An 18,173-nucleotide genomic window follows, 5' to 3' on the forward strand; every position below is an offset into this window, starting at 1 on the left:
TTTGTTGGTGATATTTAGTAGCAGTGTTTAAGTGAACATTGTTTCAAGCTTTATTTAAAACGACAATAATTTTTTTTTGGTTATTGTCTTAAATAGTATTTGAATGCCATCTAATGATTGTGGTTAGAAATATAAAAAAAAAATTTTATTTTTATTTTATTTATTTTTTTTTTTACATTTTTAGTGGTGACTTCTGTAAAGCATAGTAAAAATGTATCATAGTAATTATTTTTTTTCCCAGAAAAAAATTCGAATGAATGTACTTTTAGAAGTTCTGAAATCATAAAGACTCCATAAAGTCACTCATCATAAATAAAGGTTGCTAATCATGTACAAAGGGGTCCTGACCCAGATCAAGAGAAACAGGCTTACAGGTGAGACCAGGGTTTACCCAGAGTTCAACACACACTCAGAAGAGCACAGACGTATGAGTGGAAACACATAGCAGCTATAAATGAAGTCCATGATTCATTGGACTTGAAACACTCTTAATCATCAGATAATAGTTTTGTTTTTCCAACATGGGGAATGCCATAGAGCATTACAGTTATTAAGCAGATCGTGGCAGGAGTAATCCTGCTCTGAGCAGTTTATTGTGCGATGATGCCAGTGGACGACAGCCAAACCTACCTGAGGAAATCTGATGATTGAGTTCAGTTTGCATGTTCAGTTTAGGACCTAAGAGACCCAAACCCCCATATTTTACTTCATCACTGATTGTAAACATTATTAACTAGATAGCATGTCATCCATTACAGTTACAATACATTGTTTATTTTTTTTAAAGTGTTAAATAAAAATATTATTGGAGTAAATTTTACAAAAAATACTATTTCATTCTGTTTCAACATTGCATTGCATGTTTAATTCAACGTGTTTCTTGCCTATTCTTCCAGAACTAACCCTAAACCTACTCTTATTATGGTTTTCCTAATCGAACCAATAAATAAATAAATAAATAAATAAATGTCCTGTCTCCCAAAAGGACATAGGGTTTGCTTTAACCAGACACACATGCACTTCCAACATAATGGTTATCATCTAAGATAAATCACTTTTAGTGTAAAAATAATGAATTGCTGTTATTGTGAATGAAACATTTAGATGAAACATTTATTTTGTGTAGTGAAAATGATAAATTGTGTATTGAAAATGATGAAATGTTTGAAAAAGTGCACTTTTGATGATCTGTTGTGATCTTAGTGCTAAGAGCTTTGAGACAACAACAACAACAAAACTGTAACAGAGTTATGTTTGATGAAACATGATGAGACAATGTGCTGTATAAACAAACCTGGAGATATTAAACTGATTCCAGATTAATATCACAGTATGACATGTCCACTAGGAAATGAATATCTACTGCTTCTGCTGTCCGATTATGTTCAACCAATGCTTTGCTTCTAGCCTGCTGTTATATGAACCACACTGAGCTCTTTCTAGGCTGAAGTTTACATGCATTCATCATTGCTGCAAATCTGACAGTAATTCCATCAATGCGCAGTTTCAGGGAGAATGGCAGCTCTCTTCATTGTCCCGCTGCCCTTTCCTGCAATATTTCAATGTTGTTTAGAGGTGACTCCTCGCGGCCGTCCTAATGAGATCAGGGGAGATTGATGACATCAGAGCACAATCCCCCCAGGATCTACCCCTACACCTGTGAAAGAGCAAGGAGAAGGAGGGGTCCAGATAACAGAAATAGAGGAGAGCTCAGTCTGTTCACAGAACCTCCACGCTGATGATCTCCTAGAAGTCATCAGGACATTTCTCTGGCTGCTGCGAGTCCCATTCAACAGGTAAATGAGGATTTGTTGTTGTTTATGTTTGTGTTAAATTTAATTGATGGTCAAAAAAAAAAGTGTTTTTTTTTTTGTTTTTTGTTTTTGCTGAAACCACCAGGAATTTTTTTTTTCATGCAACCGTGAAAAGCATTTAGTGAAGTAGCAATTTTCACTCAAACATTGCTGGTTAATTTCACAAGTAATTACAAAGAAATGGCATGTAACACTGAATTAAATGTGAAATTATGAAGTAGAAAAACTGAAATAGTATTTTCTTGTAAAACATGCTCAAATAATCACATTTAACATTTCTATAAATGCACAGCTTTTTGATAGTGACTTTCTAAACGTTGATTTTAAACATTAGTTTTTTTATAAGCATTTTCTTATGTTATAATCACACTAAGTCCATTTTTAATATAGTGCTTTTAACAGTACGCTCAAAATATCATCTAAATAAACTGATTTTAGTCATCAAAAATATGTAACAACATAACTGAATCAACGTAAATACATTAATTCATCATTTAATTTTTATCGATTAAATCCTTTAAAATGTTATGGTTGCAAAGTCTTGTTAAAGAAACAATGGATCACTTTGTGCAGTGTACACGCATAGACTTTATGTTGAATATTGAGCTTAATTTCACTGATATCTTTCATGTATTTCCTCTGTATAGGCAGGATGGCTCGGGACATGTCAGATAAAGAAATCCTGAAGATGGAGCTGGAGCAGCTGAAGCTGGAAGTGAACACTCCCCGAATCGCGGTAGGAACTCCAACCATTAAAGGCACAGTGCACCTAATAATGAAAATTCAGTCATCATTTACTCACCCTCGTGTCGTTCCAAACCTGTATGACTTATAAAAAGATACTTTTTTTTAAAGGCAAGAATGGTGGTAAACAAACAGTTTTGGTTTCTATTGACTTCCATTGCAATTTCTGTCAATACCAAAACTGTATGGCGACCAAGATTCTTTAAAATATCTTCTTTTATGTTCCGCAGAATCCCACAGTTTTCAGAGTGATTAAATGATGACAGAATTTTCATTTTTGGATGAACTGTCCCTTTAAGGTCTCCATCATTTTTTGCAGCAATTTCTTCTACATCCTCTGAAGGGTTACTAACTTGTTTTCCATTCTGAGGGAGATGGTGGCAGTCAATGAAATAAACATCACTAAACCATTTTCCTGATGATTCTTCTTCTAAGGTATCAACAACAGCCCCAGAGATCATTGCGTTTGTTGAGGGGAAGTCTGCTGAAGACCCCCTGATCAGAGGCGTCCCAGAAGACAAGAACCCATTCAAGGAGAAGGGAGGCTGCATTATTACGTAGCAATGGTCCTGGACTACTTTTATATAAAACATCAGTATTTGTACTAGAACCTTTTTTTTTTTCGTTAGTTTTAAATACAATACAGTTCCAGAAGCATAAGAGGATCTCCTCATGTCATTCAATAGCTTTTTGTGATATGTTGTTACCTGTCACTTTTTAAAATAAACTCATTTTGCAATTTAACCATATGTTTTCCTGGTTGAATGTTACGGTATCAAAGGAAATTCTAATTTGATTTTAAAAGGATAGTTCACTCCAAAATTTAAATTCTGTCACCCTCAGGTCAAAATGCTGTCATTGTCAAATGCCATTTTTATATAGACACTAATTACGATGGTAGTCAATGGGAACCAAAACTCTTTTGGTCACCAACAATTTTCAAAATGTCTTATTTTATATGCCACATTTTATATTTAGACCGAATCTGACAGTATTATAGACAATGTTTTTGTCTCTCATTGCATGGACAAATTTGAAGAACAGAAGTCATTCAGGTTTGGAACAACATGAGGGGGAGTAAATAATGACAGGACTTTAATATTTGGGTGATCTGTCCCTTTAAATGTGTAAGTGTACCACAAATCAGCATGGTTCTGAAGATGTCATGTCCTTTCCCATTGCATCTGATGCAGGTATTTTAAAAAAGATGCCTGCTGTGGCCATGAAAGCTAGGGTGTGCTCTGTGCTCTGTATGCGAAGCTCTGCAGGTAGATTGGTCTTCTGCTCATTGGCTGCTGTGATAATGGGATTTGGGTGACAGACCTCTCTGTCCCACTGAAGAGCAGCTGCTTCCTCTGTTTTGAGAACTTAAGCTCATTCTCTGGTTCTAATCTCAGGATTGAGCTTTTCATCCTGTAAGCTTCTTTTCCAACTTTGTAGCACTGCCCCACCGTCTCTCTCCAGCTCCTGTTTTAAAGCTCAGTAATTGGGATGAACCGCTGAGAAAAACCTAACAGCAAGGAATTTTTGTTTATTTTTGAATGCGGTTCTTCGTTTTCCAGAATTCCAGAAGTGATCGCTGTTCCAGCTCAGAAAAATATGTTCTAAGGGCATTTAACTAATGTTCCTATAAAGTTATAAAACTGTTATTTCTGTATGTTCTCTGAACACTCAAAACAGTCAGTTTTTTAAATGTTCAAAACTCTTTAAAAAAAAAAATCTTGGCTATTCAGACTTTAAGGGAACATTCCATTTATATTATGAGAATGTTACTTTTGCATATCATCTAAACACTCGAAACATTCGAATTTTTAGAATGTTTAAAAATATTCTTGTTCGTTAAAAGAACATCTTATTTGATAATTTAGCAAAAATGATGAGAATCTGTTCTCAGAACGTTCTGAAGCAACGTAGTAAACATTCCTTGAATAATGTATAAATAATGTTTTTATGCTAACGTTTTGAGAACATTATTAAAGGAACATGTGTTCAAAACTTTGAGAGAACCTTCTTTGAAAGTTTTGAGAATATTCCCTGTTAGATGGCCTACGACTTTAAATGATTTGTCACGTGATGCCTATTTCCTTACCATTAAAAAAATACTCTTATATAAATACTCTAATAATTAAAAAAATATTTAACATATATAAAATGTGCAAGGAAGCAAAAAGCTTCTGTGGATTTATTGTTATTATTTATTTTATAACAACACACGTTTGTAACCAAGACTAATATTAATTGTGTGTGTGTGTGTGTGTGTGTGTGTGTGTGTGTGTGTGTGTGTGTGTGTGTGTGTGTAAATGTAAAACCCAAGCAGGCTGACCTGCACTTACTTTAATTGCACCTGGAAAACCTTATCAATAGATGTATGTCATAAAGTCATATAGATAAACCGCACATATACAAAGCAAAATATGTTTTTTCACAATTTAGTCTTATCTTAATTACCTTATCTGTTCATGATAACCAGAAGTATCCATTTCTGCACTGTTGTAACACTAAACTTAACAAGATGAAAACTCAAAGCAGCTCAGTCGTGAAGATAAAGCCACAGAAGATCATGCCTCATGAACACTGCAGCAGCATTGATAAAAATATAATTTTTTGATTAAATTCATGAAGTAAACTGAATCTCTTCTACTGATCTAAGGTGTCACCGTACTTTTCAACATTAAAGATTAGTTCACCCAAAAAAGGGCATGATTTGCTCACCCTGTCGAGTTGTTCAAAAGCTGTATGAGTTTCTTTCTTTAGCCATTAACTTTCATAGTATGAGAAAAAAACATGGCTACCGCCAACTGTTTGTTTAGCAACATTCTTCAAAACATCTTCTTTTGTACTCAACAGAAAAGAGAAACTCGTCCAGGTTTGGAACGAGTTGCATAAATTGCATTTATTTTTGGGTAAGTCATCCCTTAAACAAGCTTCTTATTTTGAATATCTTTTCCTGAAAAGTTTTTTTCTTTCACATAAATTATTAGTGGTTTGATATTTTGTTATGTACTGCTAATTTTTCAACTATGTCAATTTAACTTTTAACTCGTCTCCATATGCTTTCTGGTCTTCATTGTGCATGAACCAAAGTAAATGAATTATTCATGGTTTGCGTCCTGAACATAAATGTTTACATAAAGAGGACTGCTTTGGATCTGTATGTTGACTAAAGCTTGTATTAAATATTACCACACTTATCTTGATCGATTACTTATGATACTTGAGTGTTGCTTCACTGCAATCTCATTTTGAGACCTTTGCTCCTTGCTTGCACATAAAAGAAGACTTTCAACAAGGGTCCTGCAGAGAGTTTCCGCTGTGATGCACATTCTCATTTTTTCTCCATCTCTTTCTTAAAACTCCCATAGCGTTCCTATATGTGCAACAGTCTTTGTTTTTAAAGAAAACGGATCGATTTTTGACTTTGCAAAGTGAGTACAGACTCAATTCTTCAGGATGTGGCTGCTGATACTGTTGGTGTGTGTCCTGGTTTGGGCTGGGGGAACATACTGGTACCTGTTCAGCAAGCCGAGTCCGTTTACCGTGGAGTCAGTGAGGCCTCCAGGACCTTTAGAGCTGGACCAGAGGAAGAGGGACAAAGTGCTGAAACAAGGTGAATATCCAGAGATCTTTAGATGCTTCAATGCTTCTTTGACCTCTGAATGACCCTGGGAGTGTTTTAAGCCTGTTCTGCTAATCTGCAGCTTTTTATAATACTAATATAAACTCATCTTCAAAAATGCAACATATGAGCATGTTTATGGTGAATGCACTTAAAGAGCTTATGAAACATTATAAGCATAGTTTACAGAATACAGCATTATTTTTATACGTAAACAAAGTGACGTGTTTACATTTCAAGTCACCTTGAAACAGAAATTGCAAGTATTTCTTCTCTAATGTGGAATAAGAAAAAAAGTAGGACGGGACTTTATTTTGTCCAAGACAAGAGTCATTGTCATTTGCTAATCTCATTTGAGTGACAGGTTATAGCCCCGCCCACATGTCAATGCACCTCATCAGAGAAGAGAAGTTAATAGTTGTGATTAAATATGAGGAACATGTTTATTTATGTATTTTTTTACATGTATATACATAATGATGTGCATAGATAAATAATTTATGTTAAACAAAAATTGTGCATTGTGACCACTCTTTTAAACAGTTTATACTGTAATGAGTACATATTAGCAAAAAGTGTAATTATTCCAAAAAATAAAATACAGTAATATACTTCATTGTAAAATGAAGGTAATGTTTTCAGACACTTTACTGCATTTTATTTACAATTAAATTCAGAAGATTTTAAAATGTACTTAAGTGTAAGTAATATAATCATGAAAGTATACTTTACACTTAAGTGGCCTTTTGTTTACTAATATTAGATTAGTCTTTTAAAAATATACTTAAATATAAATGTGATATATATGATACATGCATTACTATTTATTAATGCATGTATTTAGTATGTGTTTTACGTATCTTGAGTAAGGAAATGTTTACAGAATTTCATAGAATTAAATTAGAATAAGTAAAGCTTTATTTATATAACACCTTTTAAAACACTGTTTACAAAGTGCTTTACAGAATAGAAAATTTCCAATACACAATAACACGCATAAGTCTCTTTTATACATGCATACAGTATGTCTCATTACCTTGGAAAGTAGTTATAGCTATTTCACATAATATGCCCTAAAACAGAACTGTTTAAGCTAATCTAATTATGTAAAGTCTTGTCAGTGCTATTGTAAAACAATTAACATGTGTGTCAATGGCTATGCCGATATCTTAATTAGATTAGCTGACTGTGATAACACTTGTACATATCAGACAAACCTCTTATTTGAAGTATTTTAGGGCTTTCAAAGATAATGGTGTACTTGGTGATATCTTGTGGCCTTACTAGCTCACTTATCAGACCTGTAATAATATACCGACCATCCGTTTCACCCACTTTGAGCACTGAATGCTGGGAATGAACCCAGATCAGGAATGGACTATTCCCTTTCCATATCAGTCATTGTGTTTCTGCAGTAAAATGTTACATAAGATTGCATTGCTTTTTTTTTTTGCAATAGCCTATATGCACATAATGTATTATTTACTTACTGTATGTACTTCTAGGATTTACCAAAGAGAAGATTCCAAAGAATCTGGATGCGGTTGTAATAGGCAGTGGGATCGGAGGAATGGCGGCGGCAGCCACAATGGCCAAAGCAGGGAAGAGAGTCCTGGTTCTGGAGCAGCACGACGTGGCCGGAGGCTGCTGTCACACGTTCACTGAGAAGGGTTTTGAGTTTGATGTGGGTAGGTACCATCCCTTTCAACTGAGCATGGTTATTTTTTCATGTGTGGACAACAATAATTCACCAAAGTATGAAAATTTACTGAATCCTTACTCACCCTCTGGCCATTCATGATGTAGATGTAGATGAGAACAGATTTAGGTAAATGTAGCATGACTTGCTCACCAATGGATGCTCTGCAGTGAATGGGTGCCGTCAGAATGAGATTCCAAACAGCTGATAAAAACATCACAATAATGCACACCGCTCCAGTTCATCAGTTAGACTTGTGAAGCCAAAGGTTGCATGTGAGTAAGAAACAAATCCATCATTATATTCCATAATAATGCTTACTTCAGTGGAAAAAGTCTCTGGACAAAGCAATATTTTGGATAGAGGAATTATATTTTAGCTGCATTTTAATGGTTTAATGTAAAAAAAATAATAATAATTTTTTTTTATACAGACATCAGACATCGTCATAAAGTTGTTTAGATTACTCTTGGATTATCGTGATTTTTTTTTTTTTTTATGAGCTGTTTGGACTCTTATTCTGACGGCACCCATTCACTGTAGAGCATCCATTGCTGAGCAAGTGATGTGAAGCTACATTTATACAAATAGGATCAAGAAACAAACTCATCTACAGTACATTTTCATTTTTTCAACTATTTCTGTAGACTCTTGTACACGTTTTGCTTTATTTATTGGTATTTTACACTATTTCTGAAAGTAATAATAAAGTTTCACTTATACACAAATGCAACTTATCTGTGATTTTTCTCTCAACAATGTAATTTTGTAACGGCATGACCTTTCTGGAAAATACAGTAGGCCTACAATTTGTTGTTGTTACTCAAATAACATATTTGTAGCATACAAATAAATTGTTTGAGAATAACATTGACAGATCTTGAGAATTATGTGTAGTGTATTTCTTCAGCTGGAATATGGAAATTAAACCAATCTTTGTTGCTAAAGTTGAAATCACACTTGTACTTCCAGTTGAGATTTTTTCTTCCTTGTAAATTGGGTAATGTCAGTGAATTACATCACAATATTTTACATGTCAAAAGGACTTCACTACTTCGGCCAGCTGCATGAAAACGGTCTGCTTAAGGTCGCTATGGATCAAATCACTGAGGGTCAGATGGAGTATGTGGAGCTGCCGCAGCATTTTGACAGCATTGTGATTGGCGACAGTGAGAAACGGAGAGACTACGCCATCTTGAGTGGCAAGACTGAGATGGAGCAGAACCTGAAGAAGATCTTTCCAGATGATGTCAAAGCTGTGGAGGAGTTCTTTAAGATCATGAAGGTAGAGCGTGCATTTCCATCATCTCATATTATTAAACTAAACCAGTGCTAGTTACATTTACAGTTAGCGGACTGGACGATTGGTCAATGAAAATGTGCTCACTTTGCTGCTTAGAAAATCTGTTTTTATCAATCTAATTTACATTCATGATGAGAAGGTTTATCATCCGTTTTTGTAAGACACTTATGCATATGATACTAAGTTGACTTTTTTCTTTTTTTTGCACAGGTTACAGCCAGGAAGATTCATTATTTGGCCATTCTGAAACTGATTCCACAGTGGCTGGCTCTGTTTCTGCTCAAAAGTGGCATCGCTGACCTCTTCTCATCCGTCTTTAGTCTCTCAGGCATGAATGCCACTGAGATGAACAAGAAACTGACAAGCAACAAGGATTTGCATGTGATCTTCTCATATTTCTTCTACGGTGAGACTTTCTGTTCATGAATAATTCAACGAAAGCATGCATCATGTGTTGAAATGAAAATTAAATAATTTAATAAAAAAATGGAATGTATTTATTTTCAGCTATAACTGCCCAGGCAAAATGTCTTTTAGCTATATTTTGTAAAAATATGTATAGGCATATTTAAATAAAAAATTATAATAGTAATATTTTACATAATACATAATTGTATAGAAAATATTTTTTTTTATAAAAAGTAAATTTAAATAGAATAGTACTATAGTAAAATGGCCCATATACACATATTAAATGTTCATCCAGTTGTTCCACTATCACAGTAATTTTTTTCTCGTGTGTAAAAAAAAAATAAAATAAAATAAAAAATAAAAATTGACCGTATTATCAGGGTTCAATGGGATAAAATACTCAAATGCAGAAATGCGACTCAAATGAAATGAGTGGTAGCAAAAGATCAGAGTCCAGACAGGGGACCACACCACACAGATGTAAACAATCATTTTTATTCAATACAACTCGCCCAAAGAAAACTTTTCACACATAAAATAACTTGAGAACAAATTTTTTAAAGCTGTGTATAATATTATAAAAATTGTAGCTTTTTAAAAACCTTTTAAAGAATAGTTTTAAAAAGGAAATGTGAGAAATGGAAAGTGCTTTCCTCAAGCTCAGACAGTAGAGCATGGTGCTCTCAATGGCAACATGGGTTTGATTCTAATGAATTACATGCATGAACTTGATTAAAACGTACATCTTTAACATAGTGTACGCTTCGTCAGATAAAAGTGTCAGCTGATTTAAAAAATTTAAATAGTCTGGTCCTGTGTTTGCTGTAAGCAAGTCTTGCAGCGTGCTATCATAAACCCTCCGTCTCCCCCAGTGCCACCCTACACACCATTACAGACACTTCCTATGCATGTCCATGACCCTAAATCAGAAAAGTCCAGAAAATTCATTAAAAGAATGTAGGTTAACCAGTATCTCTGACTCTTTTCTGCAGGTGTGCCTCCTAAAGATTCCAGCTTTATGATCAATGCTCTGATGCTGCACCATTTCAAGCGTGGTGCATATTACCCTAAAGGGGGCGCCAGTGAGATCCCGTTCCACATCACTAAAGTCATACAGAAATACGGGGGCAGTGTGCTGGTCCGAGCTCCGGTCAGTCGGATCCTGGTTGATAAGAAGGGAGCTGCTTATGGTGAGACAGAAGTAGTCAGACTATTATGATGCATAAATCCAGTTTCTTCAAAATGAGTGTTTATGTGTTCATGGTTCTACCCGCACTGTGGTTTGACTGACAGGAGTGACAGTGAAGAAAGGGGACGAGCATGTTGAGATTCGGGCTCCTGTCATCATCTCCAACTGTGGGATCTTCAACACCTTCCAGAAGCTCTTACCTCCAGAAATACAAGGCAAACCAGGTGAACACAATCTATGCGCTGCAAATAAATCATATTGTAATGTGTAGCTGCTCTTTATAGACTTCATGGATTCTTTTTTTAACCTTTCAGGGATTCAGAGTCGTCTGGATATGATGAGGCCCGGTAAAGCCTCGTTCCTCCTGTTCTCTGGGTTTGATGCGACGCAGGAAGAGTTAGACATCGTGCCCAACAGCATCTGGCTCTTCAAATCCAACGACATGGATGCCATGTCAGTATCACAAAAGATACATTACCATACTAACAACACAATACAATACTTTTGCATTTAAAATGTAGAATCAATATTTAAAATAAAAAGTGCGAAGACAAAATACGTAACCGATTTACCATGAAATAAAATATGCAATACTATACAGTACATATAGTAAGAACTAAATGAATGTCTTGTGAGTAATGTAATCACTGTTCCTAACTAAAGCAGTGACATAATGTTTGCTCTAAACCAAGACTTAATGTCTTAAGTAAGTGAAACAATTAATAAAACCCTCATGATAAAGAAGTACACTTTTAATAAGAGCATTTCTTATGGAAAAAATATTACTTTAAAAGAATATGATGTTTTTGTACACTTAACTGCATGTTATCTGCTATTAATTTAAAATGTGTTTATACTATATTTATATTAATGCAATTAGCTAAATTTAAGTACATCTAAGTAAAAATTTTTGTAAATCATTATATGTAATTTCATAAATACTTCTATTGTCATGACGAGTGCATTTTGTTAGTCAACACATCAAAATAAGTGTACGTGACAAAACATTGTTACAACATAATGATTTAATGTGTACTTTAAAGTAAAATGTTACATTTTGTCATTATAGCAAAGTGCATTTATAAAACAAACAATCATGAAAGTGTGCTATCTTTAATTAAACTTAAGTGGCCCTTTATTTAATTTCTACAATACTATCGGCAACTACCTTTAAGAAATTAAGGACACAACAGTTCTTCAGTACAGTTATGCACAGTTTTTTTTTACAAGGGAAGAAAAAAAACAACAATAACCATAATTCACATAATACAAAAAATATAATAATGTGCGTTTAAATAAGTAAAACAATAAATACAAACTAAGCGAATCATTTGCAGCAGCTTGAATCAAACACAAGGCAGTGCTGCTGACTAACGCATGAAGTCTCTGTCTCTCTCTCTCTCTCCCTCTCTCTCTCTCTCTCTCTCACTCTCTCCCTCTCTCTCTCTCTCTCTCTCTCTCTCTCTCTTGGCCTGCTTCCATACTTCTGTCTGGACAGGCTTTCCGCTTTCAGTCCACGAAGCAATTTTTATCGTCCTGCCTGTGGGAAAACATATTTCCAGCCCGTTCTTCCCTGTACTCTCTCTTGTTTTCTGATGGAACTGTATGGCTGATGATACACAGAGCATCTTTTTGAGCAATGCTGCTTGGGCACTTTCCTATTTTAAGAAAGGGTAACAAATGTCTATCTGGATTGGTCATTGGCCTTGTGTCTCACCTGGCGGAAACATTGTTCAAAATGTTGCCCCCTGTATCATCAGCCTATTAGCACATGTAATATGAGCACATAAAATACATGCAGTTAATGAACGTGAGCTTTCGCTTGTAGGATGGACGAGTTCTTCGGTATGAGTAAAGACGAGGCACCAGAAAACATTCCCATGATGCTCATCACCTTCCCCTCAGCCAAAGATTCCACATCACAGATCCGGCACCCAGGTAACATCCAAAGAACATCCTAGAAGTCTCTCCTGCCCAGCAAGGCTACATTTATTTCATCGAAAATACAATAAAAACTGTAAAATTGTGAAATATTATTACAAATTAAAATAACTGTTTTATGTATTGTAAAATGTAATTTAGTCTAGTGATCAAAGCTGCATTTTCAGCATCATTCCTCCGGTCTTCAGTGTCACATGATCTTCAGAAATCATGAAAATATGCTGCTCAAGAAACATTTCTGATTATCATCGATATTGAAAACAGTTGTGCTGCTTCATATTCATAACATACCCAGCAGGCACCGGACGTCAATATAACGTCATGCTGACATTGGATCCCAACGTTGGTCAGACGTTGTAATTTGGTTGAAAATGAAAATCGGGTTGACGACAGAACCCAACGTCATATTGACGTCGATCTCCAACGTTGGTCAGACGTTGAATTTTGGATGAATATGAAAATCTGGTTGACGTCAGAACCCAACGTCAGGCTGACGTCGATCTCCAACGTTGGTCAGATGTTGAATTTTGGATGAAAATGAAAATCTGATTGACGTCAGAACCCAACGTCAGACTGACGTCGATTTCTAATGTTGGTCAGACGTTGAATTTTGGATGAAAATGAAAATCTGGTTGACGTCAGAACCCAACGTCAGGCTGACGTCGATCTCCAACGTTGGTCAGACGTTGCATTTTGGATGAATATGAAAATCTGGTTGACGTCAGAACCCAACGTCAGGCTGACGTCGATCTCCAACGTTGGTCAGACGTTGAATTTTGGATGAAAATGAAAATCTGGTTGACGTCAGAACCCAACGCCATGTTGACGTCGATCTCCAACGTTGGTCAGACGTTGAATTTTGGATGAATATGAAAATCTGGTTGACGTCAGAACCCAACGTCAGGCTGACGTCGATCTCCAACGTTGGTCAGACGTTGAATTTTGGATGAAAATGAAAATCTGGTTGACGTCAGAACCCAACGTCAGACTGACGTCGATTTCTAACGTTGGTCAGACGTTGCATTTTGGATGAAAATGAAAATCTGGTTGACGTCAGAACCCAACGTCAGGCTGACGTCGATCTCCAACGTTGGTCAGACGTTGAATTTTGGATGAAAATGAAAATCTGGTTGACGTCAGAACCCAACGTCAGGCTGACGTCGATTTCTAACGTTGGTTAGACGTTGTATTTTGGATGAAAATGAAAATCTGGTTGACGTCAGAACCCAACGTCAGGCTGACGTCGATTTCTAACGTTGGTTAGACGTTGCATTTTGGATGAAAATGAAAATCTGGTTGACGTCAGAACCCAACGTCAGGCTGACGTCGATCTCCAACGTTGGTCAGACGTTGCATTTTGGATGAAAATGAAAATCTGGTTGACGTCAGAACCCAACGTCAGGCTGACGTCGATCTCCAACGTTGGTCAGACGTTGCATTTTGGATGAAAATGAAAATCTGGTTGACGTCAGAACCCAACGTCAGGCTGACGTCGATTTCTAACGTTGGTCAGACGTTGCATTTTGGATGAAAATGAAAATCTGGTTGACGTCAGAACCCAACGTCAGGCTGACGTCAGTCTGCTACGTTGGTCAGACGTTGCATTTCGGATGAAAATCTGGTTGACGTCCGAACCCAACGTCAGACTGACGTCAGTCTGCTACGTTGGTCAGACGTTGAATTTCGGATGAAAATCTGGTTGACGTCAGAACCCAACGTCAGACAGACGTCAATCTCCAACGTTAGTCAGATATTGCATTTTGGATCAAAATGAAAATCTGGTTGACGTCTGAACCCAACGTCAGACTGATGTCAGTCTGCTACGTTGGTCAGACGTTGCATTTTGGATGAAAATGAAAATCTTTTTGACGTCAGAATCTAACGTCAGACTGTCTGAAAATGGAATACACAAATGTTTTGTGGTTTTATCAGAAAAATGACTAAGAGATGAACTGGATTATAACAAATATGATTTATTTATTCACATGTTGTATCATTTACATTTAACATGGAACAGAACATTTACAAAATAATTACATTTTAACATCAACATTATTGGAACTGAATAGTTTTGAAAACATTAACATACATTTTATTAACATCTTTCTTTTTTTTCCTGCCACCTCCACCCACCATGTCTGGAGCACAGTACCGTCGCAAGGGCTGTGCAAAGTGTGCAACTTCAGGCCTCACACCTCTAGAGGGCCTCGCTCCTGGCCTGCATTTTATGTCATTTATATCTCATTTTTATTACTATTTTTTCCACCCATCTTGTCCTTTGGTAGACTAAAATAGTCATAGCGGATAGACAGTACAAGACTCTAAGTATAAGAATGAGTAAAGCTGTTTGTTGATAGAATGACAAAAGTTATAAAGTTTAACTTTTAAATGGTCTAGAGCCCTGCATTTCACCCTGACTTTTTTTACACTCCAGGCCGGGTTTCGGGCCAATTTCCACATCATAGTTCAGATGCAGGCTGTCCTTAGGCCTGTTTAAGGCTTCTCCTTATTTTTATATTTAAGACATCCATCAATTAGTGATGAAAAAATTGCCGCACTGAGGGAAACAACACGAGGCCGTGCTAACGTGACTGTCAATAGCGGCTTAACAGTGTTAAGTGTCCAGCAGCATCACAGTGTTCTGCTTTTAAATGCACGCAATAGGCTTAAGCTTGACATAAAGCATCTTCAAAAAATTATTACCATAAATGTAGTCATGGGGGAAATAGGAATGAGATATTTGAATTATTTACTAATAAATAGTTTTCTGAGTTGGTGTAGCAAGGATGATGTTGCTAATCCTGACTCGCCAACTCTTCATTTTACGAGCCTTAGGAGAAAAGTTAATCTTTATGGATTATGTTTATAATTAATGAGTTTTTGTTTCTGATGTGTTGTATTTTGTTAAGTAGTCATTTAAAGTTTTCTATAGATATATTTGTCACGTCCGTGAGCCATGTATTCACTGAGCTTTGGTTCATTTTTGTTAAGTGGTCCTGTTCAAGACGAGACGGTAGAAAGCGCATCATGACTATTTTCTCTTTTTTTTTTTATAAAAGCACAACGATTTGTTGATAATGTGATTGCACACAAATAAAAGTAGACAATTTACAGTTACGAATGATGTATTACTCTTACCTTTATGAGCAAAAATTACTGCATATCCACTGAAAAAAATGCAAGTGATTGCGCTGGCCAGCACGCTTTTGCTTGCACTCTACGCACAAACTACTGGATATAGCGCACATTTATCTAGGTTTAATTTTTAAACATACTTGAACTGTTTTATATATCTATAGATTTTATTTTAGGCAAGTCGTGATGATTTAAGAAGGCTAAACTGATCCATAGGTTCACTGTCTGGCACTGGCCGCTTGGCCATTAAAAAAAAAATCTAGGTCTCGGGATAGGGCTTAAATTTGAGGTCCGTGCAAGGCTCTAGGCTGGTCTGCCTCAGTGGTCGAGATGGCCAATCATATCAAAGAATGTGGGTCTTACTGTCACAACATAACTAGAGTTTGTGGAAAAATGTAAGCAGTAGCCTACGGTATTAGAGAACTGTTTTATGATTGAAATGTTCAGCGACCAAACATAATAGACTATCTAGAGATGCAAACTACTCAACCTATTATGAAATTTTGCCCTTTTGAACTGAAAAAATGCAATAGGTTAATGTTTCGTGTAAAACATACAATAAATGTGACAATAGACATTTGCGTTTTCGACTATTAAACATACGAATAAGAGTGAGAGTGCACATGTTAAAAGAAAATATTATTTTCAAATAGTGCAAATTGATTTTAGATGTAAAATTCAGCTGCAAAAACCTAGTACCGTTTAATTTCACTTTAATAGCAATAAACAGTTTCTTTTCTTTCCCAATAAAGTGAAATACTGAACATAAACATAGGAAGATGAGAAAATAATTATTTTAGAAGAAAATGTTGGATCGCACTTTCCATCTGAACTCTTCATATATAACTGTCTACAAGCCTAGAACTAATTTAAGCATTCTTATTAACTTATTATAATTATGATTGTAGATCCTTATGAGCTAGTGCGTGGCCATGATTTGTGCGCAAGCATGTCAGTGAGCAAGGCATCACAATCGGACAGATGCATGTTAAAGTTGAGTTTGTTGCGGTTCTGGCTTTGCTACCGTTCGGACGTTCTAGCCTACTGTTCTGGGCTTCGCTTATTATTTCTGTACTTTTCTCAGATTTTTCTACGATTTTTTACTTCAGCAGATCAGCACAGTGCTCAAACAAAATATTTTTGGCACAAACGCTAAAACTAAAAACTTTTTTTGACTGGAATAATACTACAAAAGAAGACTTTGCCTCCCACTGCCAGCAGCTTACATTCTGGAGACGGGAAAACAACTGCCTACATTCAAATGGAAGAGAGAGAAAATGCCTCCAGTTGGATCTACTTGTTGCATGAACTGCTGCAAACTTCTACAAAGGATTGTGATTCTTGAAACAAAGTTACTTGCTGGACTTCCAAAACAGGCGAAACACTCAGCAGACTGTCGTCATGGACCCTCTCAGCATACAGCCGGTGAGTCCCATGAATCTTCTGAATCTCAACAGTTTGTACCGAGTGTAGAGGAACAAGCCGAAACGGATCATCACACTAATCGATGGCACAAACAGGGTGCAAGACCCAAAGGAACACAAGACATCAGATTGTCATGAGTTTCTCGTATTGCTGCCGTAGCTTTCTCTACCCCAGATTCAACTATGACAAGGCTTGTAAATACCAGTATTCTACCTCCCACTATACATCTTGAAAACAGATTTGAAGAATTAATGAATGCGGGTGAGGAATCCCCAAATGTGATTAGCAGCTAACACCGTTACTAACAGACAGTGACATTCAGCTCAGAGCGTAGCCGAGCCTAGGACTCTGATAGTGGATGACTCTATTATCAGAAACATCCGTAGCAGGACTACAATAACATGCTGCCTTCCTCAAGCAACGGTCTCTTATGTGAACAAGGAACTTCAGAAAATGAAGCACAAGACTACAAATCTAATTATCAATCCATGTGGGGAAGAATGATACTCTCAAAAGCAGTCAAACATCCTTAAGAAGGACTTCAGTGAACTCTTTCAAACACTTTGAAGACTCCAAGTTCAGTCGTTCATCGGTGGACCACTCCCAACTGATAACACCATGCAGCCACAAAAAGCACTGCTGATGGACACCATCCCGGAAGAGACCTGCCCTCAGAGCTCCTCACAGACAGACTGTGATGTATCAAAACAGATACAAGACTCAGCACTCAAGGATGACTTTCTTGAAGACAGCCGGGGAAGCCAAGACAACATATCACAGCCACAAGAAACACCAGAGACACAACCCATCTCACCAGACACATTATTCCTCTCTCCAGCATCTCCACTTCTGTGCTTTTCACTGAAAATGGTAGAATTGGTGTATGCTTGGACTAA

The 18,173-nt window shown here is 36.4% G+C and overlaps 2 protein-coding genes across 2 annotated transcripts in view; both read left to right on the plus strand.

Moving 5' to 3' along the window:
• Positions 1–1,565: 1,565 nt before the first annotated feature.
• Positions 1,566–3,302, plus strand: gngt2b (guanine nucleotide binding protein (G protein), gamma transducing activity polypeptide 2b). The gene is made up of 3 exons (XM_052611087.1): positions 1,566–1,796; positions 2,462–2,550; positions 2,994–3,302. The coding sequence occupies exons 2-3, from the start codon at positions 2,467–2,469 to the stop codon at positions 3,117–3,119; spliced, it is 210 nt and encodes a 69-aa protein (XP_052467047.1). The 5' UTR covers positions 1,566–1,796; positions 2,462–2,466; the 3' UTR covers positions 3,120–3,302.
• A 2,383-nt stretch (positions 3,303–5,685) lies between these two features.
• si:ch1073-13h15.3 (inactive all-trans-retinol 13,14-reductase) overlaps positions 5,686–18,173 on the plus strand; it is a 30,368-nt gene continuing 17,880 nt past the window's right edge. Inside the window, exons 1-8 of the mRNA XM_052611088.1 lie at positions 5,686–6,165; positions 7,680–7,862; positions 8,917–9,158; positions 9,387–9,582; positions 10,580–10,777; positions 10,881–11,000; positions 11,091–11,229; positions 12,605–12,714. Coding sequence (XP_052467048.1) covers positions 6,009–6,165; positions 7,680–7,862; positions 8,917–9,158; positions 9,387–9,582; positions 10,580–10,777; positions 10,881–11,000; positions 11,091–11,229; positions 12,605–12,714 — 1,345 coding nt within the window. The 5' untranslated portion in view covers positions 5,686–6,008. The remainder of the gene's footprint in view (positions 6,166–7,679; positions 7,863–8,916; positions 9,159–9,386; positions 9,583–10,579; positions 10,778–10,880; positions 11,001–11,090; positions 11,230–12,604; positions 12,715–18,173) is intronic.

This window comes from Carassius gibelio, chromosome A12, assembly GCF_023724105.1.
Source record: "Carassius gibelio isolate Cgi1373 ecotype wild population from Czech Republic chromosome A12, carGib1.2-hapl.c, whole genome shotgun sequence".
Taxonomy (NCBI): Eukaryota; Metazoa; Chordata; class Actinopteri; order Cypriniformes; family Cyprinidae; genus Carassius; species Carassius gibelio.

Coding starts and splice junctions, on each gene's coding strand:
- gngt2b (XM_052611087.1), top strand. CDS start 2,467: ATGGCTCGGGACATGTCAGATAAAGAAATCCTGAAGATGGAGCTGGAG. Junction 2,551..2,993: donor TGAACACTCCCCGAATCGCG/GTAGGAACTCCA, acceptor TCTTCTTCTAAG/GTATCAACAACAGCCCCAGA.